This window comes from Macrotis lagotis, chromosome 4, assembly GCF_037893015.1.
Source record: "Macrotis lagotis isolate mMagLag1 chromosome 4, bilby.v1.9.chrom.fasta, whole genome shotgun sequence".
Taxonomy (NCBI): domain Eukaryota; kingdom Metazoa; phylum Chordata; class Mammalia; order Peramelemorphia; family Peramelidae; genus Macrotis; species Macrotis lagotis.
Window position 1 is genome coordinate 250448024 of NC_133661.1, and position 26897 is coordinate 250474920.

The 26897-nt window shown below is 36.9% G+C and overlaps 1 protein-coding gene and 2 pseudogenes across 1 annotated transcript in view; all 3 read right to left on the minus strand.

Moving 5' to 3' along the window:
* LOC141522353 (coiled-coil domain-containing protein 170-like) overlaps window positions 1–13269 on the minus strand; it is a 32512-nt gene extending 19243 nt beyond the window's left edge. Inside the window, 3 exon segments of the mRNA XM_074235726.1 lie at window positions 316–572; window positions 10685–10909; window positions 12789–13269. Coding sequence (XP_074091827.1) covers window positions 316–572; window positions 10685–10909; window positions 12789–12848 — 542 coding nt within the window. The 5' untranslated portion in view covers window positions 12849–13269.
* Window positions 11045–12474, minus strand: LOC141522352 (acyl carrier protein, mitochondrial-like; annotated as a pseudogene).
* Window positions 13270–21345: 8076 nt separating the features above from the next.
* Window positions 21346–23710, minus strand: LOC141520364 (annexin A11-like; annotated as a pseudogene).
* Window positions 23711–26897: the final 3187 nt, after the last annotated feature.

The following is a 26897-nucleotide window of genomic DNA, read 5'->3' on the forward strand; positions in this document are numbered from 1 at the left end:
AACGGTCAAGTGGACTTGTCCACCACTAGTAAGCATCGAGTGTTCAAGTTCTGATTGGAATTCAGTTCCTCCTGACAACAGGGCTGATGATGATATGTCTGTAGAATTGAAGCATTTTTTAGCAAACTCTTAGCCTTTAGGAGATCAATCTCTTCTATTACAGGTGAGGAAACTGAGTCTCACAGAGTTAATGTGACTTCCCTAAGGTCATCAAGCAAGTCAGTAGAGGGACCAGAAGCCAAGTCTCCTCCATCCTGTCAGTGAATTTTTCATCATATCACTTAATGTGGATAACAATTAGAAAACACACCCTACCTTAGATGGCTTTCAAGTTCTGCCACTCTTTTACTTAAGTCCCAGTTGCCTTTTTCAAGGTTCTGAATACTGATATTTTTCAAAGTTTTTATTCTGGAGGCTGAAGCATTGATCTCCTCTAGATCCCTGATATGGTCTTTCAAGGTCAGATTCTGGGAGGACTGTTTCATATAATTTTCTTTGTACTTTTCTAGTTCAAATTTCAACTCTTTTGATGAGAATTCTTTCGTGAGAAGCCTGTTCTGAAGATTCCTTACCTATTTAGGAAGAGATAAATATTAACCTTCATACTAGAAATCTTTAAATAAACTTTAATTAGAACTTTTAAAAATTAATGTCTAGAAAGTGGATCTTGATTTTTATAAACTAAATTGATACCTCCCTTTATTAAAAAAAAACTTAATCATATTTTAAAAATAAAATCATGCCAACTAATGAGATACAAATTCATGAGTGGTTATCCATGTTAACACTTTTACTATCTATTTCTACTTACTACAGACTAAAAAGCTCTCAAAATTATAGCTTTCATTAACTGAACCACAGAATCTCGGAGTTGGGAAGTTCATAACTAGTTCAATCTATATTTGATCAAGATTTCTTTTCTCCAACTTCTCCTTCAAGTCATCGTCTAGCCTCAGTTTAAAGACCTTCTTTAAGTTTATCATACGTTTCGCTAACTCTACTTAAGAATTTGTTCTATATTTTTATATTAATGCTTTTTATATAAATGTAATTTTATATTAACATTAAACCCAAATCTGCCAATCTTTCACTTCTACCCATAGCTCCAAGTTTTTTCTGTTTAGGGGCCAATCAGAACAAGTCTAATCCAATGGTCACTCTTCAAAGGCTTTAAGAGAATTATCATTTCCTCTACTCCCCTCCCCCAAGTCACTTTCCTTGTATAGCATGATCTTACCATCCTCATTGCCATCATCTAGAGGTACCTCGAACTCATCTATTCATTTCTAAAATGTGTCATCTCGGATTGAATATAATACTCCCGATTTGAACTGAACTTGACTCTGTCCTTCTGGACACTCCTACAAAATCTCTGATCTTTTAAGCTGTGATCACATATGATAGGACATGCAAAATAAATAGTTCCTTATTTTAAGGACATTTCCTTCTGTAATAGACAAGAAAGAAAAGGGCATATGTGCTTCTTTGCTCTAATAATAATTAAGATACCATTTATATTCCTCTTACTTTGTGGCTGTGCTAAACACTTTATAGTTATCATCTCATTTGATCCTCACAAAACCCTGGGAAGCAGTTCTGTATTGACAACTCTTTGAGACTGGGGTTTTCTTGGGAAAGACACCAGAGTAGTTTGCCATTTCTTTCTCCAGTGGATCAAGGCAAACATTGCCTTGCCCTGGGTCACACAACTAATGAGTGTCTGAGATCAGGTTTGAACTCAGGTCTTCCTGACTCCAAACCATTGCTCTATTCACTGAATCATCTAGCTGTCTCTTTCTCACTGGTAGGATGACTTAATTCCAAGCTATTTGGTGCAGCTTCTGCAAAATAAATGGAAATATCAGAGCAAAGGAATCCATGTAGTGGACATTTCCTCATACCTGGGTTGTTCTAGAACAGTAGCTGCCATTTAAATCAGATGCCACAGAGTATCTGTCATCTGAGGCAAAGTATTTCCCTGCCCCACTCCAAGAAGTTCTCATTGTTTTCTTTCTCCTCTCCCTTTCAATGTTTTCCATTTTTCTTTTTTTCCTCTCCCTATCCTGTGTCTCAGGATAGCCAGTGGTATCTTTTCAACATTACTTCATCACATTAGAAGTTATGGACTCCAATTCTAGAAGTTTTAAGTGCCATTTAACACTAATTTTCTAAGTGGTGCTATTGCTGAGTCATATTTCCATCTTGTTACAACTGTGGTTGAGCCCATTTGGGGTTTTCTTAGCAAAGATCGTGGTTTGTCATTTCCTTTTCCAACTTGTTTTACAGCTGTGAAACTGAAGCAAATAGAGGAAAGAAAAGGGAAGGGAAAAGGAAAAGAGAAGGGGAAAGAAAAAGGAAGAGGAAAAGGAAAGGAAACGAAGAAACCAAAAAAAGGACAAGGACTGGAAAGTAAAAGGAAAGGGAAGGAAAGGAAAAGGAGAAAGGAAAGGGAAAGGAAAGAGAAGGAAGAAAGGAAGAAACACACAAAATACTTATGAGGTTCTTACGGGTCCAAAAAGGAAAGAGGAAGTAATGACATTGTCTAGATCAAATCCCTTCTCAGGAATTTCAGGAAGGATATTTCCCATCTCAAAAAAAAAGTTCTTTCCTTGACTATTAGTGTCCAGTTATAGATATGGCAGAACAATGAGGATGAAAAACAGGGAATATATTTCAAGAGATATCTAATCCAATCTAGGAAGTGCTTCATTCAAGATCACAGACAACTAGTTCTTTAGCTATACCCTGATTTGAAAAATTCTAGAAAAGATTCCATTACCATGAGGAGGGTAGTTAATGTATATCTAGGAGATTATCACTTAGATTCTTTTTTTTTTTGCCAGAACTCTAAGTTCATTGGCATAAGGACCTCACAGCAAGAAATCTCATCTTTCAATGACGATCAATTTCTTCTTTTCCCGTTCAGTATGGTTGCTTTCGAAGTAGGGACTACAGGGGAATCTTTTTTTACTTCAAGACTAATAAATCAATCAAAAAGTATTTACTAAGTACCAGGCCTTTGGCTATTGATACAAAGATTAAAGAAATCCTTAAATATAGTGAGTTTACATCCCTGTACACTATGTCATGATCTCTATTTATAGAGAAAAGAATATTGATAGTAGACTTACAGATGACTTCCATAATGGAAACTTACATTATAAATTAAGCCAGTCATGCTATCACCTGCTATGGTCGCAAGTTATGGATTTACTTTCATTCTGGGTAAAGATGACTATGAGCTTTGAACCCAACAATTAAGGAAATAGTCACCTTCATGAATCTGAGATGACTGGACTCATGTTCATCATTATTAATTAGCCCTGAATTTCCTGTACCTCTCTCCTTAGACTGACCTTTCATTTCCTTCCTTCCTTTCTTTTCTTATCTTTTCCTACCCCTCTTTCTCTTGCTCAGTAATTTAACCTGACTCTCTTTACTTTGGATTTACTCCCCCAAAACCTTTTTTCAAATTAAAATTACATTTCTTTCTATGATTTCTTTATTTAACATATTTAGTAATTTTCATCATCTCTTTTCCCATATAACTTCAAAATAAGATCCCTTTTAACACTTATTCTACTAAGTCTTCATGAAACAAATATATTATTAATTAGTCCCTTTTTCTGAATAAATTCCCTTTTTGCTCCCATTTCTCTCCCAAGGTTGAGAGATAACAGACCAAAAAAAAAAAAAAAAAGACCAGACAAGTGCCCGGAGAAAAGCAGCAGAGGGGGGAGGAGGGAGAGGAAGAGAAAGCATTCTAGTAACACATTACAGTGAAAAGGTGGGGAAGAGAGAAAAGTCAACAGCATTTTTATCATTTTCTGCACTTTTCCATGATATTTTAAGTTCCTTATTCCAATTACTAAGTTTAAATCCCAAGGGACTATCTCCCAGCACTTCAGGGAGAGATTGCAATAATTTACTGTTGCAGTTGTGCTTTGGATTTGACCCTCCCATTTTTAATAGCCTAATGCTGTGTCTCTTGGAATTTCTCCTAGGAAGATTTATTTATTTACTTTGTTTAAACCCCAGAGCCCTCAGCTGGCACTTCCAGACCCTTCTGTTTTGCCCTACCGACTCCCAGAATCTCTTCCAGCAGATTTCCTGACAGTTCTATGGACTCTTAACTCCCCATAATTGGCCCTATGGACTCTAACTACATGGCCTCAGCAATTCAATTGCATGGGATTATTTCCTTCTTTGTCCTTTTTTTCTGTACCAAATTAATGGGATGACAAAGGGTGGGTCACCTAGGATCCTGTACACAAATTTAGGGACCCATTCCTGGGTCTTCTCCTGTGCCCTCTTGTAGTCCTGCCTCCCGAGGTCTTCTGGATTTCAGTTTTGCTCAAGCTAAGTCTCTCTTCAGGTTCTTTCCCTCACTCCTCAAGGGATCTACTTGAGCACTTAATCATAAATTGCTGAAAACATCCCAGCATGGCGCCTGCTTGTGTTTATGCCCAAGAGAGTCTCAGGGAGGGGGCTAAGATTCCCTGCTAATGCACCATAAACTGTGTGGGATAAAAATCCATTAAAAAAACAGAGAGACTACTCTGAGCAAAAAGGAAAGTTTATTTTGGCTTTTCTTGAGAAAAGAGCATACTCCAAGTCTCACAAAGGTAGGGAAGATCAAGGAGCTGCCTGAAGGTGACTATCAATCAAGATTTTTTGGCCTAGCAAGACTGTCCACTCCATAGCCTCCTCTCTTCCAACCTGATTAAGGTTTTCAGAGTTACAATCTCTATGTGAAAAATCCACCCAGCACTAAAGAGAATAAAATGTTTTCAAAGAATATTACTTCACCATCCAGATGGTGAGCCTATCAGAAGATGATTTCAAATGACCTTCAGTTATCTATCTAAATGAATTAATTTCTGAGTATGCAAGGTCTTCAAAAAAACTCTATTTCCTTCTTAGTTTAGTACTTATCAAACAAGAGAAGGCAGGCTACTGTTCTCCCAGTCTATTATCAAATAGGTGACTAAGACTGCAAGGTCTCTTCTCTGGAAGTATTCCATTATTTCCTTCCCTAACAGAATCAATGCAAGGCCTTTCTGGAAATAGTTCATTATTTCACTCCCTAATAGAATCAGGAGGGTGTGTAACTGAGAATGCAAGGCCTCTTTCCCTCTTCTAAGAATATTCTAAAGCTAATAGCCTTTCTTTGTTTTAATGATTTCTTTTTTTTTTTTAGGTTTTTGTAAGGCAAATTGGGTTAAGTGGCACCTAGGTAATTGTTAAGTGTCTGAGACCGGATTTGAATCCAGGTACTTCAGACTACAGGGCTGGTACTCTATTGACTGCACCACCCAGCTGCCCAGATACTAACACTTAAGAGGGAATATTCCACTTACAATGATCCAATGAGAGAATAAAGTGGAGAAAAGAGGCATTGAAGGACTAGAGAAAATCAAACATAGTTCCCATTTTCAAAACGAGTAAGAGGATAAATGCTTGAAAGTAATGACAAGAAGTTTGCTGTAAATTTGAAGACAAATTGGATAATGAATTGTCAAAAAAATGTTTTGTGAGAACTTTGGAGAGAGAGCAGTGATTACTACATGTTAGAAAATAAACCCAAGATCTTCAAGGTTGGGTTGGAAGCTCACCATTGTAGGGATCCTCATCTAACTGCCTCCTCTACTGATACCATCCCGCATAGCCAGTGGGTCATCTTTTACCTTTTTCTTTCTGTCTTTGACCTCACCAGTATAACCCACCCCCAAACTAGTTTGAACTGATTTACCACTAAAATAGCTTGAGTTAGCAGTTACCAACCTTAATTCCTTCTGGTGAAATGGAAGGCCATTATCTACCCTGCCTAAAGTATCATACTAGTCTCTGACATTATCTGTCATTTTACCTACTTGCATATCCTCAGTACTCCAGGTAGATACCTTGCCATTTTCCCTGACTTATTCCATGCCTGAACTTCTAAGACTTCAAGTCTCTTCATTTATCTAATAACTGAACTTCATGTATTATCTCCTCCAATTAAAGTATGATTGCCTTGAGAAGACTTCCCTTTCCATTCATTCTGTTTGTATTCCCAGGACTTGGCATAGTGCTTGGCAAACAGGAAACACAATAATATTTTGTCCATTAATTGGTTCACTTACTGGAGATGTTGAAGAGGGACTTTCTGTCCAGGTATGGGCTGAATTAGATGAGATCTCTTCTCAGATTCTATTTTTCTGTAATCACCATATATATAAATGTATTATAACTTTAGTCCATGCAGGCTAGCTAGATTTGCTGAGTGGTAGTAGCTCTGTAATCTGTGTACTTGCAAGTAATGGAAAACATGACTCCTGATTGACTCAGAGAAAGCTGAGCTATACTACTTGCATAGGGTGAGGAGAGGCAGAATCTTTTCACCTCACTGGAAGATTTCACAAGAGGTAGCCAAGAGAGTAAAGCCTGGTCTTTTTGAATGGCAGAAAGATCTCTCTAGAATCACAGGGACTGGCCCCTAATTTATAGCACCTGAAATCCTAGAGATTGTTATTAACTTCACCTTCCCCATCTCTGAGGAGATATGATGAAAATAAGTAATGTGATTAGGTAGATACAGAGGCATTGTGATATATTGTAAGTTGATTGAATGGTAGAAGTTGATTGGAACCAGGAAGACTATAAAATGAGAGATCATGTCAACCAGTAGGGACATTTATAGTGAAATGCTTCTACTTGACTCTGTCCCAATCATTTTTATTAATGAATTGGATAAGGCACAAGTGGGATGCTTAATTAAATTTGTGGGTAACATGAAACAGGGAGGAATAGCTAGTATATTAGATTACAGAACTGGTTTACTCAATGATCTCCTGAAATCCTAGGATTAGAGAAAAAGGTCTAATCTTAGTTCCAGAGAACTAATAGCAAAACATGTTTACTCCTGTGGTATATAGACCATACAGTTCTTGCCCTGGTTTATTTTAGTTATTTCTCCCACTTTATTATAAAAGAGAATTTTGGTGAGGGTACATAATAGATGTTTCAATGTGGTTTTTAAAAGCATTGATAGGGGGCGGCTAGGTGGCAAAGTGGACAAAGCAATGGCCTTGGAGTCAGGAGTACCTGGGTTCAAATCCAATCTCAGACATGTAATAATTACTTAGCTGTGTGGCCTTGGGCAAGCCACTTAACCCCATTTGCCTTGCAAAAACCCCCCAAAAAACAAAACATAAAAGCACTGATAAGGATTTATAGATAAACAAATATAGTATGATGTAGGAGACACAGCTAGAAAGGAAATTACGTTGGAAAAATATTTGGAGATTTAAATGTATTACAAACTCAATATAAGTAAATATTATGACTTAACAGACAAAAACACTCCTTTCTTAAGCTTATTCTATCCTTTTCAATGACTCTCCTTTATACAGGAACCCAGGACTCTTAATTCAGTTGGAAAATCTGATAAGCTAATTTCTATCAGTGTTAAAAATATTTACATGTCTTAAGCATTTGCACTTAAAAAAATTTCAACACCTTACTCAAATCAGAGGGCAATATTTACTCTAAAAGACTTTGACCTTTTGGTACTGTAGATTATGGAAGATAGGGAATATTTCTGATATTCCTTTAATTGTTCTACTCAAACAATTGTTTAACCAATCTATTCATAAGGATCCTGGTTTTTCAGTTACAGTTAATTTAGGGGGAATCATAAAACTATACATAAAAATTTCATTTTAATTCACTTTAACTTTTTAAAAAATCACCTTCAGTGGAATTAAGGTAAATGGAAAGGAGGTAAATGGGTATCTGGAAATCAATCAGTATGGGTGTGCTTGCTTGTGTTTGTGTAACAAAGGGAGATTACTTGAAGTGGAATTAAATGAGGTCTGAGCAATGAATAATTTGAAAAGCAGAAATTTGGAATATGCATGATGTTTCTGAGGGGAAGAAAGGAGGAAATAGTGAAGTGTTAGATTAGATAGACATTAATTAACATTTGGGACTTTCAGTCTTCTGTTGGTGAGTCAGGACCAGGTTGCTGAGAGGCCTCTAGTAATGAGAAGGAGAGATAGCACACAATTTATCTTTCACAAAGATTGTTCAAAAATTTGATATTTACATATTGGTGAGTACATTTACTATACTTTCTTTCTGAAATGACCTATATACTTTTAATCTATGCCACACAGACTAATACAAATCTGTATCTCTTTTCTTGTTGATGAGAGAGTGGGTATCTTTTTTTAGTTTTATTTCTCTACAGAAAGTGAAAATGGGATTTCAGAATCTTATATCTCATATAGGAATAATATTTGTTAGCCAATTCTTATCATATTACAATATGCTATGTCCAAACTAGTGCAAGGCCCAGTCCCAATTCCCTTCAGCTCTGCACAGACATATAAGGATTAAAAGAGAATCTCATTCTCTTGGTTACAAAATGAAGATAAGTTTATCCTGAACCACAAACATTGCTCCATAGAGGCAGTTGATATTGCACAGACAGGGCTGAATTGTTCAGTGCCATGGCCAGCAACCCTACAATTGCTGATGGGTGTTGTCTGTAATCTAAGGGTTCCAAGGAATCTTCAAATATTTAATAAAAAATGTCTTAAGCAATCCAGTTATAACATGTATGGTCCTCTATGCTGAATACTAAATTATCCTTAGTTATATAACATATTGTTGTATAATTGCTTTAGTCATGTTGGACTCCTCATAATTCTGTTTAGGGCTTACTGGGCAAAGAGAATGGAATAGTTTACCTTTTCTTTTTCCAGATCATTTTACAGATGAGGAACTGAGGCAAAACAAGATTAAGTGACTTGTCCAGGGTCATAAAGCTAATAAGATGTGAGGCCACATTTGAACTCAGGAAGATGACTGTCCCTGTCTCAGGTCCAGTTGCCCTTATACCCAGAAAATTCATTTCTTCTAGAGGGGATTTCTTTCCTTCATGAAACTGGAAATAAACTATAATTTCTTAACTGTCTTGATGCTGAGTTTATGAATTTTTAAACTAGAAATTAACATTTGCCTCTGAAATTACTTGATTTGGTGAATTGTCTAATTAGTCAAATTGAATCATTATTGAGAGAAAGGAGGAGGAAGGGAGGAAGGAAGGAAGGAAGGAAGGAAGGAAGGAAGGAAGGAAGGAAGGAAAGAAAAAAGAGAAAAGAGAAAAATGTTTAATTTATATTCATAAAAAAATATTACTGAATAGTAGATCTTTTGTGTAGCTTAAGAGATCACTATTTTGTGGACAAAAACATTGTCCCACAGTAGCAGAACTGGGATTCTAAACTAGGCCTCCTAAGAGTGGTTGGCACTCTTTTCACTCTATTATGCTGCCTCTAAATGAAAAAGCAACCAAAACTATTGAATTAGTTAGGACTTTAATGGGTAGTGTCTAATTCCTATCTTAAGCATGAATTCCCTCAACAATATGTCAAGGGGCCATCTATACTTTGTATAAAGATTTCCAATGATAGAGAGCTCATTACGTCTAAAGTAACCCATTCTTCTTTTGAAAATTTTAACTGTCAGAAAGATTCTATTTATATTGAGTCAAAATATATCATCTTGTAGATTCTTAATTCTTCCCTTTGGCAATAAGTAAAACACTACTTCCTGATGGCAATCCTTTAAATATTTGAATTAGCCAAAAACCCCTCAAAACTCTCCTGAATCCTCTCTTCTCCAAGCAAACATTCAAAAGCACACAGAAAGTTACTAAAAGTAGCAGAACTTAAACCTATCTTTTAAAGCCTAATCCAATCCTTTTTCAAGGGGTATGGATTAAAATCTGTACATTATCTCTTCCTGGTGACTTAGCATACCTGATTAGAATAATACTGGATATTATTTATTCCAGTATAATCCTAGGTTAAATAATAGAATTAGAATATTTTAGAGTTTTTTTAAATGTACAATGCATAGAGTATCTTTGATTAACTGGTAACCTTAAAGTTGGACAGCCTTTGGCCTTTTGTTAATAAGATGAGAAATAGGGGCAGCTAGGTGGCATAGTGGATAGAGCACCAGCCCTGGAGTCAGGAGTACCTGAGTTCAAATGTGACCTCAGATACTTAATAATTACCTAGCTGTATGGCCTTGAGCAAGCCACTTAACCCCATTGCCTTGCAAAAAAACCTAAAAAAATAAGATGAGAAATAGAGTGAACATTTTAAGACTTTTTACCCCTTACTTCCTTGCCTCTTGTCTAAGAGGACATTTTATTGTTGAGTTCTAGTCATTCCATTTCGAATATTAGCTAAAAAATATATTGATGAAGTGAATGAGTCTATATTAACTGGCTATTTCTATAGTCAGAGGCTGTCACATAACAAATCATAAGTATTAAATTCAAATTAAAAAATTAAAATTCTGTTTTCATTTTCACTGGAAGAAAATCTTTCATTATTAATTGCTTCAGAGTTGTTAGTAATAAAATCAAAGATCATATCTGTTCAAGGATTCAATGAATGTTAATTCTAATGACTTTTACAAGATGGTTTGAAGAAAAGGAGTTGTGGAAGACACAGTCACTTCAGTTATGGGGAGATGGACATCCAACAAGGAGATCCAACAAAACATTTTTTTTTCTGTTTCAATGAGAGCATAGACTAAAACCCCAACCAAGTTTGTGGAAAACTACTGCACAGTATTAGGAAGGAAAGGCTAGGAAACTAGATGGAAAAAAATAACAGAGTACCTGACCCATCACTGCACGATTTTTCCAAGATGGGTGAAATGATGGATGCATGACTTTTGGTATCATGGTCTCATGTTGTCCTTTGTTTCGGTTTGCAACAGACTTTCCTGAATCTGATTGGCTTACAAACTGATGAGGATCTTCCATAGCAGCATAAATGGAAGTGTCTGGTTCTGCAAGGAGTCGATATGTGTGTGTCACTGATGAGGCGATCACAAGGTCCACCTAGAGTCAATATTAATACCTTCAGATAGGTTCCACTGCAGTCTCTTTCTCTCTATTTAGCAAGTTCTCATAGGAGTTGCCCGCTTAAATTACTGTGTTACCTGAAGGTGGGCTTTGTTTCTAAAGAGATAATCAAAACACAATAATTAGATTGTGACTTATAGTAACTTGTGCTCATACATACACTCATATATGTCTATACATATATTTATATATGTATAATATATATGTATACTGTGCCATCTAGCCACCTACATATAAAATATAATATGAATAATTTGTGAATCTTATATGTTAAATTATTATATTAACCCACACAATTGAATTATAGGCCTTGATTGTTGTTCATTCTTTGTTCTTAAGAGGACCAGTGATGTCAGGAGAGTGTTGACTTCCAAGTAAATTAGATTTAAGTCATCAACCTCACTCTCTCTTCCAGAGTCATCAGAGTTTACTGATAAAACATAGATCAGGATGATGAGATGGTTGCAGATGCATTGGGAGACCTTGGCCTTTTAAACCAAGCTCTTTTCCAGGTCTCAGTTAGTCTGAGACAACACCCATTCAGTAATAGAGTTTAGGTAAGAAGTAAGGCAAAAGATGGACTATTTTGCCTTCATAAAAGAATCAATCTGAGAAGAGAAAAAAGACCCTCAGAATTTCTATCCAAATTAGAAGGTTCTTCTTAAATTAGGGTAGACTTCTGTAACTAAAACAAGTGATACCTGAACGGAATCGCATTAGTCATTTATATCTTTGCTCTAGTTAATAAGTTCTTGATAACAAAATCTTGCCAGTCATCATCCTATCTGGGAATTATATACTCTAAATTTGGATTTTGTCTTGGGTGTGAAGCTTAATGGCAATCCCTGAGCTAATAGAGAGCAACTGAGTATCACTTTTTTTTTTTTTTGATTTTGTATGCTTATTTTTAAAGGTCAACACATATTTAGACAACTTAAATATATTGTTCCAGCAGAAATAGTCTGGCAAAAGCAGCAACGGTCTCTTAATGTGTTCTCACATTCAGACACTGGCTGGGATCATCTGAGTTCTTTAAAATTAAAAAAAAATTACTTTATTGGTATACCTCTTTCTTATCTGCACTGTAATCTACAATCTCTTGTGGACACATTAACTTTTCAGCATCTGTGTCAGGAATTTCAAACCCAAATTCATCTTCCAAGGTCATTATAACTTCTATTTGGTCCAAACTATCCAAGCCCAGATCTTTCATGAAATGGGAAGAGACTGAAAGCTTTTCTGGGTCAGTCTTATCATATAGTTTCAAGACACAGAGGACACGGTCCTCAATGTTCTCCAGTGTCAGAGGGGGCATGTCACTATATCAGCAGCTCAACTGTAGGGATATTCCTGAAACCACCGCCGACCGCCATCTCTGCCTCCCTGCCACCATCGCCACCCCTTAAACCCCGCCGCCACCGCAGCCCACCGGGCTGACCCCAGCGGCCGAAGTAAGTCGAGCTGGGGGCTCCGGGGGCGGGAGGGTGGTGCGAGGCTGAGGGCAGGCAGCGGACACAGGCGGAGAGGACACGGGTAGCCATGGCTATACTGACCCGAGTCTCAGTATCACTCTTAAAAGAAAAGAAGGTTACAAAGAAATGTATCAGAAAAATCCCGATATAATTCAGAGCCTTTGAAGTATAATGTCAAGAATACAATAGTATGACTCTACATTTATAAGAACTAGAAAATCAGAAAGCTGCTTGAAGATCAAATCCTGTGATTTAGATGGCTGTATGTCTCTTATTTTTAACTATTTGTAAGGTAATCTTTAAAATGCTATAAAGGCTTGAATGTAGAAGGATATAAAGTATTATGCTATATCTAGAAGATAATTGAAGTCAGAAGATCTTACCCTATCAGGCAAAGTAGAAAAATGAAAATCTAAGACCGATCTGGGGAAGGGTTTGCGCATCTCATTAAGTAGCTGCAACTGCTGTGCCTGTAGAATGTAGAATGTTTACATTTCAAAGAGATGGTTGCTGAGCAATGACCTCCCAGGGATGAAATGACAGGACCACTTGCATTCAATTCAATTCAACAAATATTTATTAATCACTTACTGGCTGGATATTCAGAATTGAGTAAAACACTAAGGATCTGGATTCAAATTATAATTCATTAATAGGTGTGGGGACATGAACAATTTACTTCATCTCTCTTTCATCTGAGGTTTCTTCATCTGTAAAATAAGAAGTAGAGAGTGGAATATGTTTGAAACCCTCCTAGCTTTAAGGTTGTATAAGTATCTTTGCCCTCAAGGAGCTTTCAATCCAGTTAGGGAGAAAAAGATAATCAAATGGCTATGATATATAGCATAATTGGTGCCAAAGAGATTTCAAAACAAAATACCATGGTTGTTCAGAAAAGAGAGATTATGTGAATTTGGGAGGAACAAGAAAATCTTCATGGAGGAGGGAGAACTTGAATTTTGGAAGATGGGAAGACTATCAGTCAGATTTAATGGCTTTTCATGTGGTCGTATTAAAACCCCAAGTAATTTCAATAAATTGTTTCTCAAAAAAAAAAGCATCCAACTGACTCATTAAAATACAAAACACAAGAAAAGGTAAAAATTATGTTTTGGCTCTTTCTGCCTGTGAAAAAATTATTTTTCCATTAGAATAAAACAAACAAAATAAAATAAACAAAAATCCTAAATGCTTAGTGTAACATGAAACTAGTTGTATATGCATATTCACCCTTCCATTGTCCTCTTTTGGTACATTGATGATAAGGGTCTCCAGGTCTTCAAAAATTTTTCTTTAACTTCATCAGTGTTCATCATGGTGGAAGCATGGGTATCAATGATGGTGGCATGGCATTTTCCTGGAAATGGTAATCTCATTGTCATAAGGCTGTCATTCAGATTATTAGGTCCCTTTTGGTAGGCATTCAAGAATGTTGACTAGATTAGTTTTGATTGCAAAACATACCTCAGCTTCATGGCATTCCCTTTCACTGTGATCCCTCCAGAAAAATGTGTATCCAGCTCTGACTTCAGTAAGCTGGCCTTCATTTCCCAGCCTAGTTTCACTCAGGGCTGCTATTTGGATACCATACCTGCTGAGTTCTCTTGTGACAAGACCTGTTTGTCTTTCAGGTCTATTGGATCTTGTGTTATCTATGAGTGTGCCCATGTATTGCTCATCCAAAAACTGACTTAAATTTTCCAGGCTAACAAATATCAGGTGCTTAATAAATGCTTTTTTTTTGACTGAACGACTGCCTGAAAAGATGTTGCAGAAATCACTTTCTACTCACTATCATTTACAGGCTGTAAAGATGAGCGTAGTGGAACCAGTCCTAGACCTAGTAAGCAATTTAAAGAACCACTAATCAAAACACTGGGTTTGTCTTTTCTCTGGACTACATCTACCTGGTAAAGAAGGAGCAGGATTGGATGAAACCAGACCATATAGCACCAGATGTTGCTTTAATTACATTTTCCATAAAACTGTAACCCAATTTTTCCATCCATTTTTGGATTTTTACATTTGATTCTAAGTGTTCATCATTTAATCTATTCTTCTGAACAGTATCCTGTTTTTAATTTAATACTAGAACTTTTTGATAATTGCTTCTTTCTTGTATAAGAGATGTCATTTCTATTCTACCTGTTTCATAAATTTTTCATTAATTCCCTTGAGATCTTTGACATTTGACATATGAATTTTGCTACTATTTGGTCTACTTCTATAAAATATGACATTTATTTGGGTTCATATTATGCTAATTAAATTTTGCAATATTTATGATAATATCCTAGTCAATCTATTTACACTGAATACCTCTTCAGTTGTTTAGCATTGGCTTCATTTTTGTAAAAAAAAATTTTAATGATATTTTTATAAGTCTTTTTGGTCTCTGTAAATTAATTTCCACATATTCAATTATATATTGTATCTTAATATAGAGCCTAACATATTTTAGGTGCTTAATAAATGCTTTTTTGACTAAATGACTGCCTGAAAAGATGTTGCAGCTTTATTTTTGTAGTTAGATTTTTTGATGATTCTCTTGGGTTTTCCATATAAACTGCCCTCTTATCTGAAGTGATATTTCCATTTTTTCTTTCCCAGTATTTATTCATATAATTTCTTTTTTATTTTATTGACATAGTTGGAGGTAACATTTCTAGAGTTATGTACAATAATAATGGTGAGAGTGGATAACCTTGGATTTTTTTTATTTTTATATTAACATTTTATTTGTTTTCCAGTAGCAGTTTCTACTTGTCACCTTTGATCTTTTTGAGGAAATTTCTAACATTTTTTCATGACAAACAAAGCTAGCCTTTGTGCTTAGATAACTGTTTTTATCTATGTTAAGAAAAATCCTTCCATTCTTATATTTTTTGGTATTTTTAATACCAGTGAATATTTTGTTGAGATTTTTATTTATTGATATAATCACATGACTGCTTTCATTATTTATTTATTTTTTATTGTTGAAACATTCACTAATAAACTTACTACTTTTATATTACTAGAATAAATCTATTTTGGTTAAAATAATTTATTTTTAATAGTTTTTTAATCAATGCTTATCTGTTATTTTTCTTTTACTTTGCCTTATCCACCCTGAATCAAGCTCAGGATCACACTTGTTTCATAGAAAGAGGAAAGTGATCCAGAGGATCCAGCAACTGGGAAAAAAAACTCTCTCTTTGATAAAAACTGTTAGGAAAATTGGAAGTTAGTAGGAAGAAACTTGGATTAGGCCAACACCTCACACCCTATACCAAGATAAGATCAAAACAGATACAGGATCTAGACATACAAAACAATATTATAAGCAAGGTAGAAGATCAAGGAATAGTGTACCTCACAGATCTATGGAAAGGAAAGCAGTTTATGACCAAGGAAGAGATGGAGAACACCATTAAAAATAAACTGGACAATTTTGATTATATTAAATTAAAAAGCTTTTGCACAGACAACACCACTATAACCAAGATCAAAAGAAATGTAGTAAATTGGGGAACAATTTTTATGACTAATATTTCTGACAAAGGACTCATTTCTAAAATATACAGAGCACTGAGTCAAATTAAAAAAAAATAAAGACAAGCCATTCCCCAATTGACAAATGGTCAAAGGATATGCAAAGGCAATTTACAGATGAAGAGATCAAAGCAATCCATAGTCATATAAAAAATGCTCTAAATCATTACTTATTAGAGAAATTCAAATTAAAGCTTCTCTGAGGTATCAACTCACACCTCTCAGACTGGCCAATATGACCAGAAAGGATAATGATCATTGGTGGAAGGGCTGTGGGAAATCTGGGACATTATTACATTGTTGGTGGAGCTGTGAACTCATGCAACCTTTCTGAAGAGAAATTTGGAACTATGCACAAAGGGCAACAAAAATGTGCATACCCTTTGACCCAGTAATACCACTACTGGGTCTATACCCTGAAGAGATGATGAAAAAGGGTAAAAACATCACTTGTACAAAAATATTCTTAGCAGCCCTGTTTGTGGGGGCAAAGAATTGGAAATCAAGTAAATGTCCTTCAATTGAGGAATGGCTTAGCAAACTGTGGCATATGTATGTCATGGAACACTATTGTTCTATTAGAAACCAAGAGGGATGGGAATTCAGGGAAGCCTGGAGGAATTTGCATGAACTGATGCTGAGTGAGATAAGCAGAACCAGAAAAACACTACACACTCCAACAGCAACATGGGAGTGATGATCAACCTTGATGGACTCGCACTTGCTCATTCCATCAGTGCAGCAATCAGGGTCAATTTGGGGCTCTCTGCAATGTAGAATACCATCTGTATCCAGAGAAAGAATTGTGGAGTTTGAACAAAGACCAAGGCCTATTACCTTCAATTTAGGAAAAAAAAACTGCTTTCTTATTGTAAGATTTTGCTATTTCTTATACTTTATGTTTCTTCCTTCTCTCATCACATTCAGTTTGGATCATGGATACAATGTAAGGACTGACAAATTGCTTTCTGTGGGGGATGGGGGGAGGAAAGTAAGATGGGGAAAAATTGTTAAACTCAAAATAAAATCTTTAAAAAATAGATATATGCATATATATGTGTATTTATATGTAATATATTATTATATACTATTACACTTATATTAAATTTTGCAAAGAAAAAAATTTAGCTTTCCATAAGTTTTAATTTTCTTTATTTCCCCTTCATTTGTTATGATTTTCCCCTTCTCCATTTCAGTTTTGTTCATTATTCTTCAAAGCTTCCCTCACTGTTTTGATAAAATTGAATGATGGTTTGTCAGTTCTTATTTTTAAAAGTTTTTTATATTTGTGGGTGAACTATTAGGCAAAGAACTTAGAGCTAAAGTGAATGTACAAGCCAAGATTAGCAATTCTAAAACCCGACTCTTGATCCTATTTACTCTACTTGTGACAAGCCTTGAGTTGTGTCTCTTCCCAGGTTTCTGTCTACAATCTAGGAGTAAAAACTTTCTTCTTATAATTCACAATTCATTTAATTAATTTCTGCCTCCACCCCACCCCCACCCCCATCTCATTTCCCCTCTTTGGAGTGATCAAAAAGAATTATTCATTCAAGTAGAGATTAAAGGACATTTTTCAGAAGAGAGATTGAAAGTAAAATTTACAGTGTTAAAAATTATAGTGGGGGGCAACTAGGTGGCACAATGGATAGAGCATGGTCCCTGGAGTCAGGGGGATCTGAATTCAAATCCAGCATCAGACACTTAATCCCTCTGCCTTGCAAAAAAAAAAAAAATTACAGTGAGACCACTGCTTTCAAGCTCTGAAATCTCTGCTCCTCCAACACTTTTTTTACATTTTGACTTTCCTGGAGGCTATTAAATAGAAGTTTTTAACCTGGGGTCATTAATTTGTTTTTTTTTTTAATATTTTGATAACTTTATTTAAATATAATTGTTTTCCTTTACAATATTGTGTATTTTATTTTATGCATTTAAAAATATTGTTCTACTCTATGTCCCAAAGACAGAAATGATGGTGTCTGACTACAGATTGAAAGATCCTTTCTTTTAACTTCATTTTTCTTGAAGTTTCTATTTTTTTGGGGGGAAAGGGGGCTATGCTTCCTTTTACAACATGACTATTGAGATAATTTTTTCATTACTACACGATTGTAACTTATATCAAATAACTTGCTTTCTCAATGATGGCTTGGGTGGAAGGGAGGAAGAGAAGTCAGAACTCAAGATTTGAAAAGTGAATGTTGAAACTTGTTTTTGCATGTGACTGAGGAAAATAGTAAAGAAAAGAATATACAAAGAAAAAAAATATTATTTTGAGAGGTTTCTACTGGCTTCACCAGACTGGGTCCATGACAAAACAAAAGATAATACCCCCCTTTCTCAGAGATAAGTTTATCCCAAAGTCATAAAGATAGAGGAGTACAAGCATTTTCAGTCTCAAAGAAAAGGAGATGGCATGAACTTTCTTAGTTTCCACAATGAGCTGTTTAAAGAAAGATGTTTCTTGGACATGTAAACACCCTCCACGGAAAATCCCTGCTTGAGTCCTTGTTATTATCTTCTTTGCCCTCTATTTCTCCTGGTATTGCTATTCTATTCTTTGCCCTTTGGAGAGAGAGACAGAGAGACAGAGTCAGACAGAGAGACAGAAAGAGACAAAGAAAACCAAAAACAGAGAGAGAGAGAGAGAGAGAGAGAGAGAGAGAGAGAGACCAAGAGAGACAGAAAGAAACAGAGACTGAGAGAGACAGAGAGAAAACAGAGACAGTCAAAGAGAGAGAGACAGAGACAGAGACAGAGAGACACAGAAAGAGAGAGAGAGAGAGAGAGACAGAGAGAAGAGAGACAGAGAAACAGGGAAAGAGACATACAGAGACAGAGTGACAGAGAGAGAGAGAGAGAGAGAGAGAGAGAGAGAGAGAGAGAGAGAGAGAGAGAGAGAGAGAGAGAGAGAGAGAGAGAGAGGAGGGAGGGAGAAAGAAGAAGGGAGAGAGCGAGAGAGACAAGGAGAGATTATTTTAAAAAGTACCTCCAAGTTCTATGACACTGTAACTTCCTTTACATTAATCCGGAGCCATTCTACTCCCACTTCTCCCAATACTTTGGCATCTCAAAGTTTAGGAAATGCAGAGAAAAAACAAGTAGCAATTGCAATGTGGGAGGATGATTCAGCAAGTGCTGTTAAGTGTTCATCAGTTTTTGTTTTCAATTGTGTTCCTATCACCTTTAATTTTCAAAATTTTCTGTTCTTGTGTTTGCCTTGGGAAAATGCTTTTGATTTGTTAAACCACAAATTCTTTCACTTTTAAAAATATAAACACTCAAGGATAAAAAGCTGTCTCTGAGAATACCTCTAGTGGCAACCCATTGAATTTGATATGTCAAACTGCTATTGTCATTATGATTTCTTTTTAAATCATTCCTTATTTAATTAATCTTTATTTCAATTTCACTTAAGTATACCATACTTTTCCACAGATGTTCCTTTCAACTCTTTCTGTATATCAAACCAGTTTCCTCCCCAATATTCTGTTCTTGTTCTTAAACTTAATTTGTCTGTTGGATTTGTTCAGTTCTGAGAAACTGTAAGGTGGGGAAGATGTGAAAAGATAGCAATTTAATAGTCTTAATGATTCATATGAACAATCATATGATACTAAAGCCAATAATACTAATGAAATGCTAGGCTGAATTTAGAGATATATAATATACAGGACTAAGTACCTGTTAGTGCTGATGCATTCTACCCTGATTGGCTCACAGCTGAAGGACTATGTTACCCTTTAGGAAGAATGTTATAAACTAGAGTATATCCAATTGAAGGCAAATGAAATCATGGCTTGTGAAGACTAGTTAAGAGAACAGTGGATATTTAAACTACATAAAAGAAGACTTGGGACAATCTGTGAAAATAGTTTGGAGACACCCCATTTTCCAGCGCTAAAGTCCAACAAGCAGGCTGTGCCCAGAATTTGGCCTAACAATAATCCTTTGCACTCTGGATATCACCCTCTGGCAAAGCGTATAGCTTAAACCAGCACCAGGTGTTCACTGAGGGATTCAGTGCCCCCTATTTCCTAGCATCATCCATCACATCTTCTGGCACCTGTACCAAATGAACTTAATTACAACTTAAGACAATGTTTCCAGGAGACCTACAAATGCAAACGGTGAGAACTGTCTTTCATGTATAAAAGTGGCCTTAACTTTTAGGTTAAACATTAGGCTTAATGGGATGGGGGAGCTTCCACCTATGACCATAATTTTCATCATCCTGAAATTAATTAAACTTCTGACTCTTCTGTCCTTAGCCTGCTTTATGTTACTTCCATCACCCATAGGTTAGAAGCTGGTTTCATCCAGTTGACGAAACCAAGGAAATAGTTTCAAAAAGTCACATAGATATTATTTGATCTGAGGATGTTTAGTCAATAGAAGAGAAGATCTGGTATGTTGTGTAAATGTGTATGCATGAGTATAGCTATCTTCTGTGAAAAGCAAGAAGCAAAAATTTAGTGTTTTTTGTAAAAAAGGCAAATTTAGATTTAATGAATACAAAAACTTTTTTTAATAATTAGAGCTATCTAAATATATTGTCATGTGCTGTCTTGAAAATACATCTTTGTGGGCAGCTAGGTGGCGGGTGGATAAGAACTGGCCCTGGAGTCAGGAGTACCTGGGTTCAAATCTGGCCTCAGGCACTTAATAATTACCTAGCTGTGTGGCCTTGGGCAAGCCATTTAACCCCATTTGTCTTGAAAAAAGAAAATACATTTTTGATTTGAAGTTTTTAAGCAAGGATTGAATGAGTCAGTCAACAAACATAAATTAAGTGTTTACTGTGTGTGTGAGACATTGTGCTAAGATTTGGAATGAGCACTTGTAGGATATATTGTAGAAGAAATTCTTATTCATATGGACAGATTATATCTGAAGTCCTTACCTAATCTGAAATTCCGTGATTCTTTTCAATTCTTAGCTCATGTCATTTAGATTATAGATATAGATATAGATTTTAAAATTAATAGTTATAATGAATAAAGAACTTGTTTGTAATCAGAAAGACTGTGTTCACATCTTGCCTTAGAATCTTAACTAGCTGAGCAACCCTGAAGGTCACCTAATCTGTCAGTCTCAGTTTCTTCTCAGTTACTTTGTGTGTAAAATGAGGTTAATAAAACCTAGCTTGTTTTGTTATTGTGATGTTTAAATGAAATGATATATATAAAACCACTTTACAAACTTCTATAATTATAAATTTAATATGTATTATATATAAATATAATATATAAATCATTGGTTATTATTGTTATTTTAGGTGTCCTTAAAAATGAAATCATTTTCTAGTTTAACTCTGTTAATATTCTATATTTTGGCCTCTACAATTTATTCCACTCTCTATTTCAATCCATATATATCCTTTTGCTTTAGGTTTGGTTCAACTTCTTATTTTTTTTTGTTTTTAGAAGGTTTAGAAGAGAGATGGTTTTAATTGGATAACAGCTTTCAGTTAGACATTCAGGTTTAAGGCAGATTATCAAACAGAAGGCGCTTCTGTCATTGGCGAGCAGCTGCTGCTACATTCTTAGTCTCTCTATATTTTTAAAAAAGTGTTTGGCAATGACAGTTCTCATGACACATTTGTTTCAGACAAATGAAATTACAGTTAACTGTCTTCCCATTCCCCTCTCAAACCCCCTCTGGAGAGGGGTCGTAGAGAACCAGTCATCCCTTGCACCAGAAATGTTTGTGGCTTTAAAAAAAAAAAGATTAAAAAAAAGACATGCGTATGGCAATGGTTATTTAAAAAAAATTAAGCATTGCTTCAAAACACAATTTAAAAAGTCTAAAATGAAGCTAACATTCTCAGATGTGCAACAGGAAAATGGGACCATGTGAGACTGTGAGGGAGGAAAAAAAAGTTAATTATCTACTTCAACAGCAGGAAGCTTGTGGCCATCGTGATGGATGAAAAAAAAATCCTGAGAAAGTTCTAACGCATCTATCAAAGTCCTTCAGCAAGATGCGCCATTAGGGAAGGGAAGGGATGGGAAAGAGACAAGGAATCTACAATGGATATTTTGACATCCACTTCACTGGAAAATCTATAAAAATCTGGGTGGGGGGCAAGACTTCTTTCCTTTTCCTCTTCTTGGTCAGAAGGCAGGCACACTGGTTCAGTCATTGCCTCCGCATATCTTCAACAGAATCTTCCGGTAATCCCCAGCGGTGTCTCCCGTAATGTCATGGTATAGACTCTTGCCGTAGTCTCTTATACTCGGCTCGGATGTCAAGCAGGTCAATCTCACTTCGAGACACCATGATCCGGATGAGAGTCCTGTCTTTGGTTCCTGCTCCCCTCATAGCCCTGTTGAGTCTCTCCAAAGAAAGCCGGAGTGTTTTTCAGGCACTTGACTACAGCCAGCATGCCCTGTTCCAAGTCCCCAGACATCTCCCGGCAAATGCTCTTCTTGAGTCTCTCCAAAGAAAGCCGGAGTGTTTTTCAGGCACTTGACTACAGCCAGCATGCCCTGTTCCAAGTCCCCAGACATCTCCCGGCAAATGCTCTTCTCAATATCTCGGTTTGTCATCCGCTGGTACTCATTGAAAACTGCAGTCAGGTGAGCCCGGCTTCTTGTGCACAAGATGGCATTGAACTTGGATTCATCCGTCCCCAGACGATTCTCTCCCGCGGCATATAGTTCCTGAGCATCTCTTTGAGCCAGGGACAAATCCACATTTGTGCTTTCATTTCGGTTTCCCTGAGCAAGTGAGACTAGAAGTCTCTGGAAATGTCTTGATGTATCACCTCTAATGGCTTCTTCCAAAGTCTTCTTGAATTCTGCTTTGTAGGCCCTGTTGATTTCTCGAATGTGCTCATTGCTGCAAGAGGCAAGAATCTCAATAAGGAAAGCTTCATCTGTGCCAGCGCCCTTGATGGCTTCCTTTATTTCATAGACATCATAAAGGACCGGGGTCTTCATCATAGCCAGGATGGTCTTCTCAAAATTCCTTGAGAGTTCTGACTTGAGATCTTTGATGAGGTCCTTCCCATAGGCGGTTTTGAAGGAAAGCAGGATCTGTTGTCTCTGCTTATTGGAGCGACTCCCAAGACAGTCAATGATGGCCTGCTCATCGGTCCCGAACCCTTTCATGGCCTTCCCCAGGACTTCTGCGTCCCTCAGGGGACCGGAGCATCTGTGATGGTGCCTCGTTTCCCAAACTGTGATGGAGGGACAGCTGGAGTCACTGAGCCTGAGAATCCAGGGTAGGTTGGCATCGGATGCTGCTGTCTAGTGGGTGGCATTGGCTGCTGTCTAGGTGGTGGCATTGGCTGTTGCCCCGGATAGGTCATTGGTGGCTGACCAGGATAGGCCCCTGGAGCCTGCTGCCCAGGAGGAGGCATGGGTTGGCCTGGCACAGGACCCCCGGGGTATCCTGGGTAAGCAGGCATTCCTGAAGGTGGGTTTCCTCCAGGAGGTGGGTACATTCCATAAGGTGGCACCGGTTGCTGGGCAGGAGGGGGCTGCCCAAAGCCCCCAGGAGGCATGGGTGGGAAGCCTCCTCCAGGAGCTCCAGGAGGCATGCAGAAATGTTAGAAGCCATTCCTAAAAGTTCAACCATTCCTGGTTGAACTGTCCAGCGTAGTTGCCTATATTGTCCAGCCCAATGGGGGGCATGGTGGTGGTGGGGTAGGCGGTGCCCCCCCAGGCATTACCACCTGGGGCAGCTGGTGGGTAGCCACCTCCAGGAGGAGGGTAACTTGGATAGCTCATTTCTTAGACCTGCCCAACCTGCGCGCCCCGCGCCAGTGCGCAGCGCTCCCCAGCCCGAGCCTTTTCCAGTCCGGCCTCGGGCGGCTTCCCCAGCCCTGTGGCCCCTCCCCCGGGCCTCAACTTCTTATTGAATTATTTTTTAAAAATCCATTCTTAAACTCTTCTATTTTCATGACAAGTACAATTGTTGCTGATTTTTTAAGATACAGAAATTGAAGACAGAAGATTTCAGGCCACTGAAAAAGGCGAAGGAATTGGCAGCTATCTGGGATGTTGAAACTGTTCAGGATTCTATTATGACAAAGTACAATGGCCAAAATTAGTAAGAAAAGCAGGAAGCACCCTGGTCTCTGTGTGTGTGTGTGTGTGTGTGTGTGTGTGTGTGTGTGTGTGTGTGTGTATGTGTGTGTGTGTGATAGAGACAGAGAGACAGACACAAAGAGAGAGAAGAGACAGAGAGAGAGAGGAGGTCAGGCAGCCATGGGGCTTGGTTTAACCAGGCCACATGGTGAGGTCCACTGTGCTTCCTAATAAATATGCTTTTGTTAGGTTGTACAGAGTGGCGTTTGGGAAGGGGTCTTACACCTTGGGCCAGGTATCTTCCAGTGGCAAACCATGTCCTGGTTCCCAAGGTATGTGACCTCTAAGTTCAACATGTCATTTCCTGCCATACCAGTATCTAGGCTAAGGTTAAAGTGAAGGGGAAAATGGGGGACAAGATATAAACAACAGCATCAAAGGGAGAAAGGATACAATCAACAATCAAGGTCACTTTACATCCCAGGAACAAACAGCCCTCCATAATCAACAAGATTTTAACAGCCTTAAAAGTATATTCATAATTCTCTAAATCATTTCCCTGCATCACAATCATTTATATATATTTTAAAGATTATCATTGTTAAATTTGTTTTCCTCACTGTTTTCAACCATATATTTCTAGAATATAATGACCATCCAAATTGATTAGATCCCAGATTCATCTGAGTTTTAACTTTTACTGAGTACATAACTTTGCCTTTATACACAAACACATTCTACCACCTCCTCCTTTCATGTCTGAAACATGGTTTTTGATTTTACTGAAATGAGATTTTCTAAGTTTCTCTTTCCCTCTCTTCCTTCAAATAATTTGATTATATATATAGATATATAGATAGATAGATAGATAGATAGATAGATAAATAAAATAATTGTGCAATTTGAGCAACTTCTCAAACTCCTCCCTCACCAATAGTTTGAATTTTATCTGCAGTACTTATAATCAAGATACAGCATCCCTTTTCATTATTTTCTGATTTTCAACCAACTCCAGGGTCATCTGTTGTTTTTCTAATCTGTAAAGTACTGCAAATTAATTTCTCATTAATCAACCAGTAAGCCTTGATTAAGTGCCTGCTAGATGCTAGGAATAGAAATACAAAAAAATTTAACAACACTCTCAAACAGTTAAGATTCGAATGAGGGACACATTCAAATGAGGCAAACAACAGACTGAACAAATACAAAAACAATAAATAAAAATAGTTAAATATAAGATAGTTGGGAAGACAAGGTACTAGCATTGATTTCTGTTGTAATTGATAATACTTTTTAAGCCACAGTTTAAGAGTTAATACACTGAAATGGTTATGGTCAAATCAAACAGAGAAGTTTTGAATAATGTGATAAGTTCACTTAACTTAGCTGTATACTTTCCAGGAATATACACATCAATAATGAAGTTGACATATACATTGCTCAGTGTTTGGGAGGTCAAGAGAAAAGTATGAGAGAGGAAGTATTAGACTGACTACCAAACTGAAGTTCTATAAAACCAGTAAGCTGGTCTTATTGTTATATGCCTGCAAAACCTGGACAGTGTACCAGCACAATATTAGGAAACTGAATTACTTCCATTTGAATTGCCTTAGAAAGATTCTGAAGATCATCTGTCATTGATAAGGTACCAGACACTGAGGTTCTTTCTCAAACTAAACTGCTGAACTTTCAAACTCTCCTACAGTGAAGGACAATTGGCCACATTGTTCAAATCTCAAATGTATACTTGCCCAAAAGACTATCTTATGGAGAACTCACACAGAGAAAGTGCTGTCATGTTGGTCAGAAGAAGTGATACAAGGACAGTCTCAAGTCTCTCTGAAGAACTTTTGAATTGATTGCATGACATGGGAGATACAGACACAGGACCATAAAGGACCACTCAACATGGCATGCCCTCTTCAGAGAAGTAATTGAAGTAGCTCAAAAGAAAACGGAGATGTGCAAACTTAGGAAACGTACCATAAGAGGACCCATAGAGTATTTTTGCCTGACTGTAATAGACCATGTGAAGCTATATGGGTCCGATCAGTCATAGCTGGACACACTGATGTCATTTTGGTTCTCTTGGAAATGAACCAACCAATCAACCAACAACCAAAGCCACAAAGATGGGAAATGGGATGTTAAATGTAAGGGTCAGCTAGGGGGCCATTTTCACTTCATTGCAGAGTATGATAAGGGGAGAAATGTATAAACTATAGGTTGAGGCAATATATATTGCTAGATATATAGATAGATAGATAGATAGATAGATAGATAGATAGATAGATAAATAAAAGCTAGATAGAGAAGTTTGTGTTACATTCTCTGGGTAATAGCCATTCCAGTTGAGGAAAGTGCTTTGACCTGGGTCTGCATTACTATTGTGACTTGATTTGAACTCAGGGTCAGTGATCTATCCAATGTAACTGCCCCTTAATACCTTATTAGCAATAACTTAGAGAGATTCATTTCAATTATCTTATATATGAAAACACATAAAAAACAGAGTGAGGCAGAAAGATAAATTTGTCCAGAGATAAGCATTATTCAATACCATATTTGGGAATGCATTTTTTAAAGTAACTTCCACAAAAATCATCTATAATAGAACTCAAAAGGTTCATAAACTTCCCACTATTTTATATGGATGGAGATCATAGAATTCTGCTTTCATCTGGAAAGTTTTAAAGATCTTTTCCAACACCCTGGGTTTACAGATGAGGAAACAAGTCTGACTGGTGCCTTGTCCAAGTATACTGTGAACCCTAAAAACTGTGAACTTTAAAAATATAGGATTAAAATAACAGAAAAAGACAGTTAGACATGAAATTTTAATCCCTGAGATTTACCATTAACTTAAAGGTGGAGGCCATCTGTCTAAGATGATCACCCAGGATTGAGAAAAACACAGGC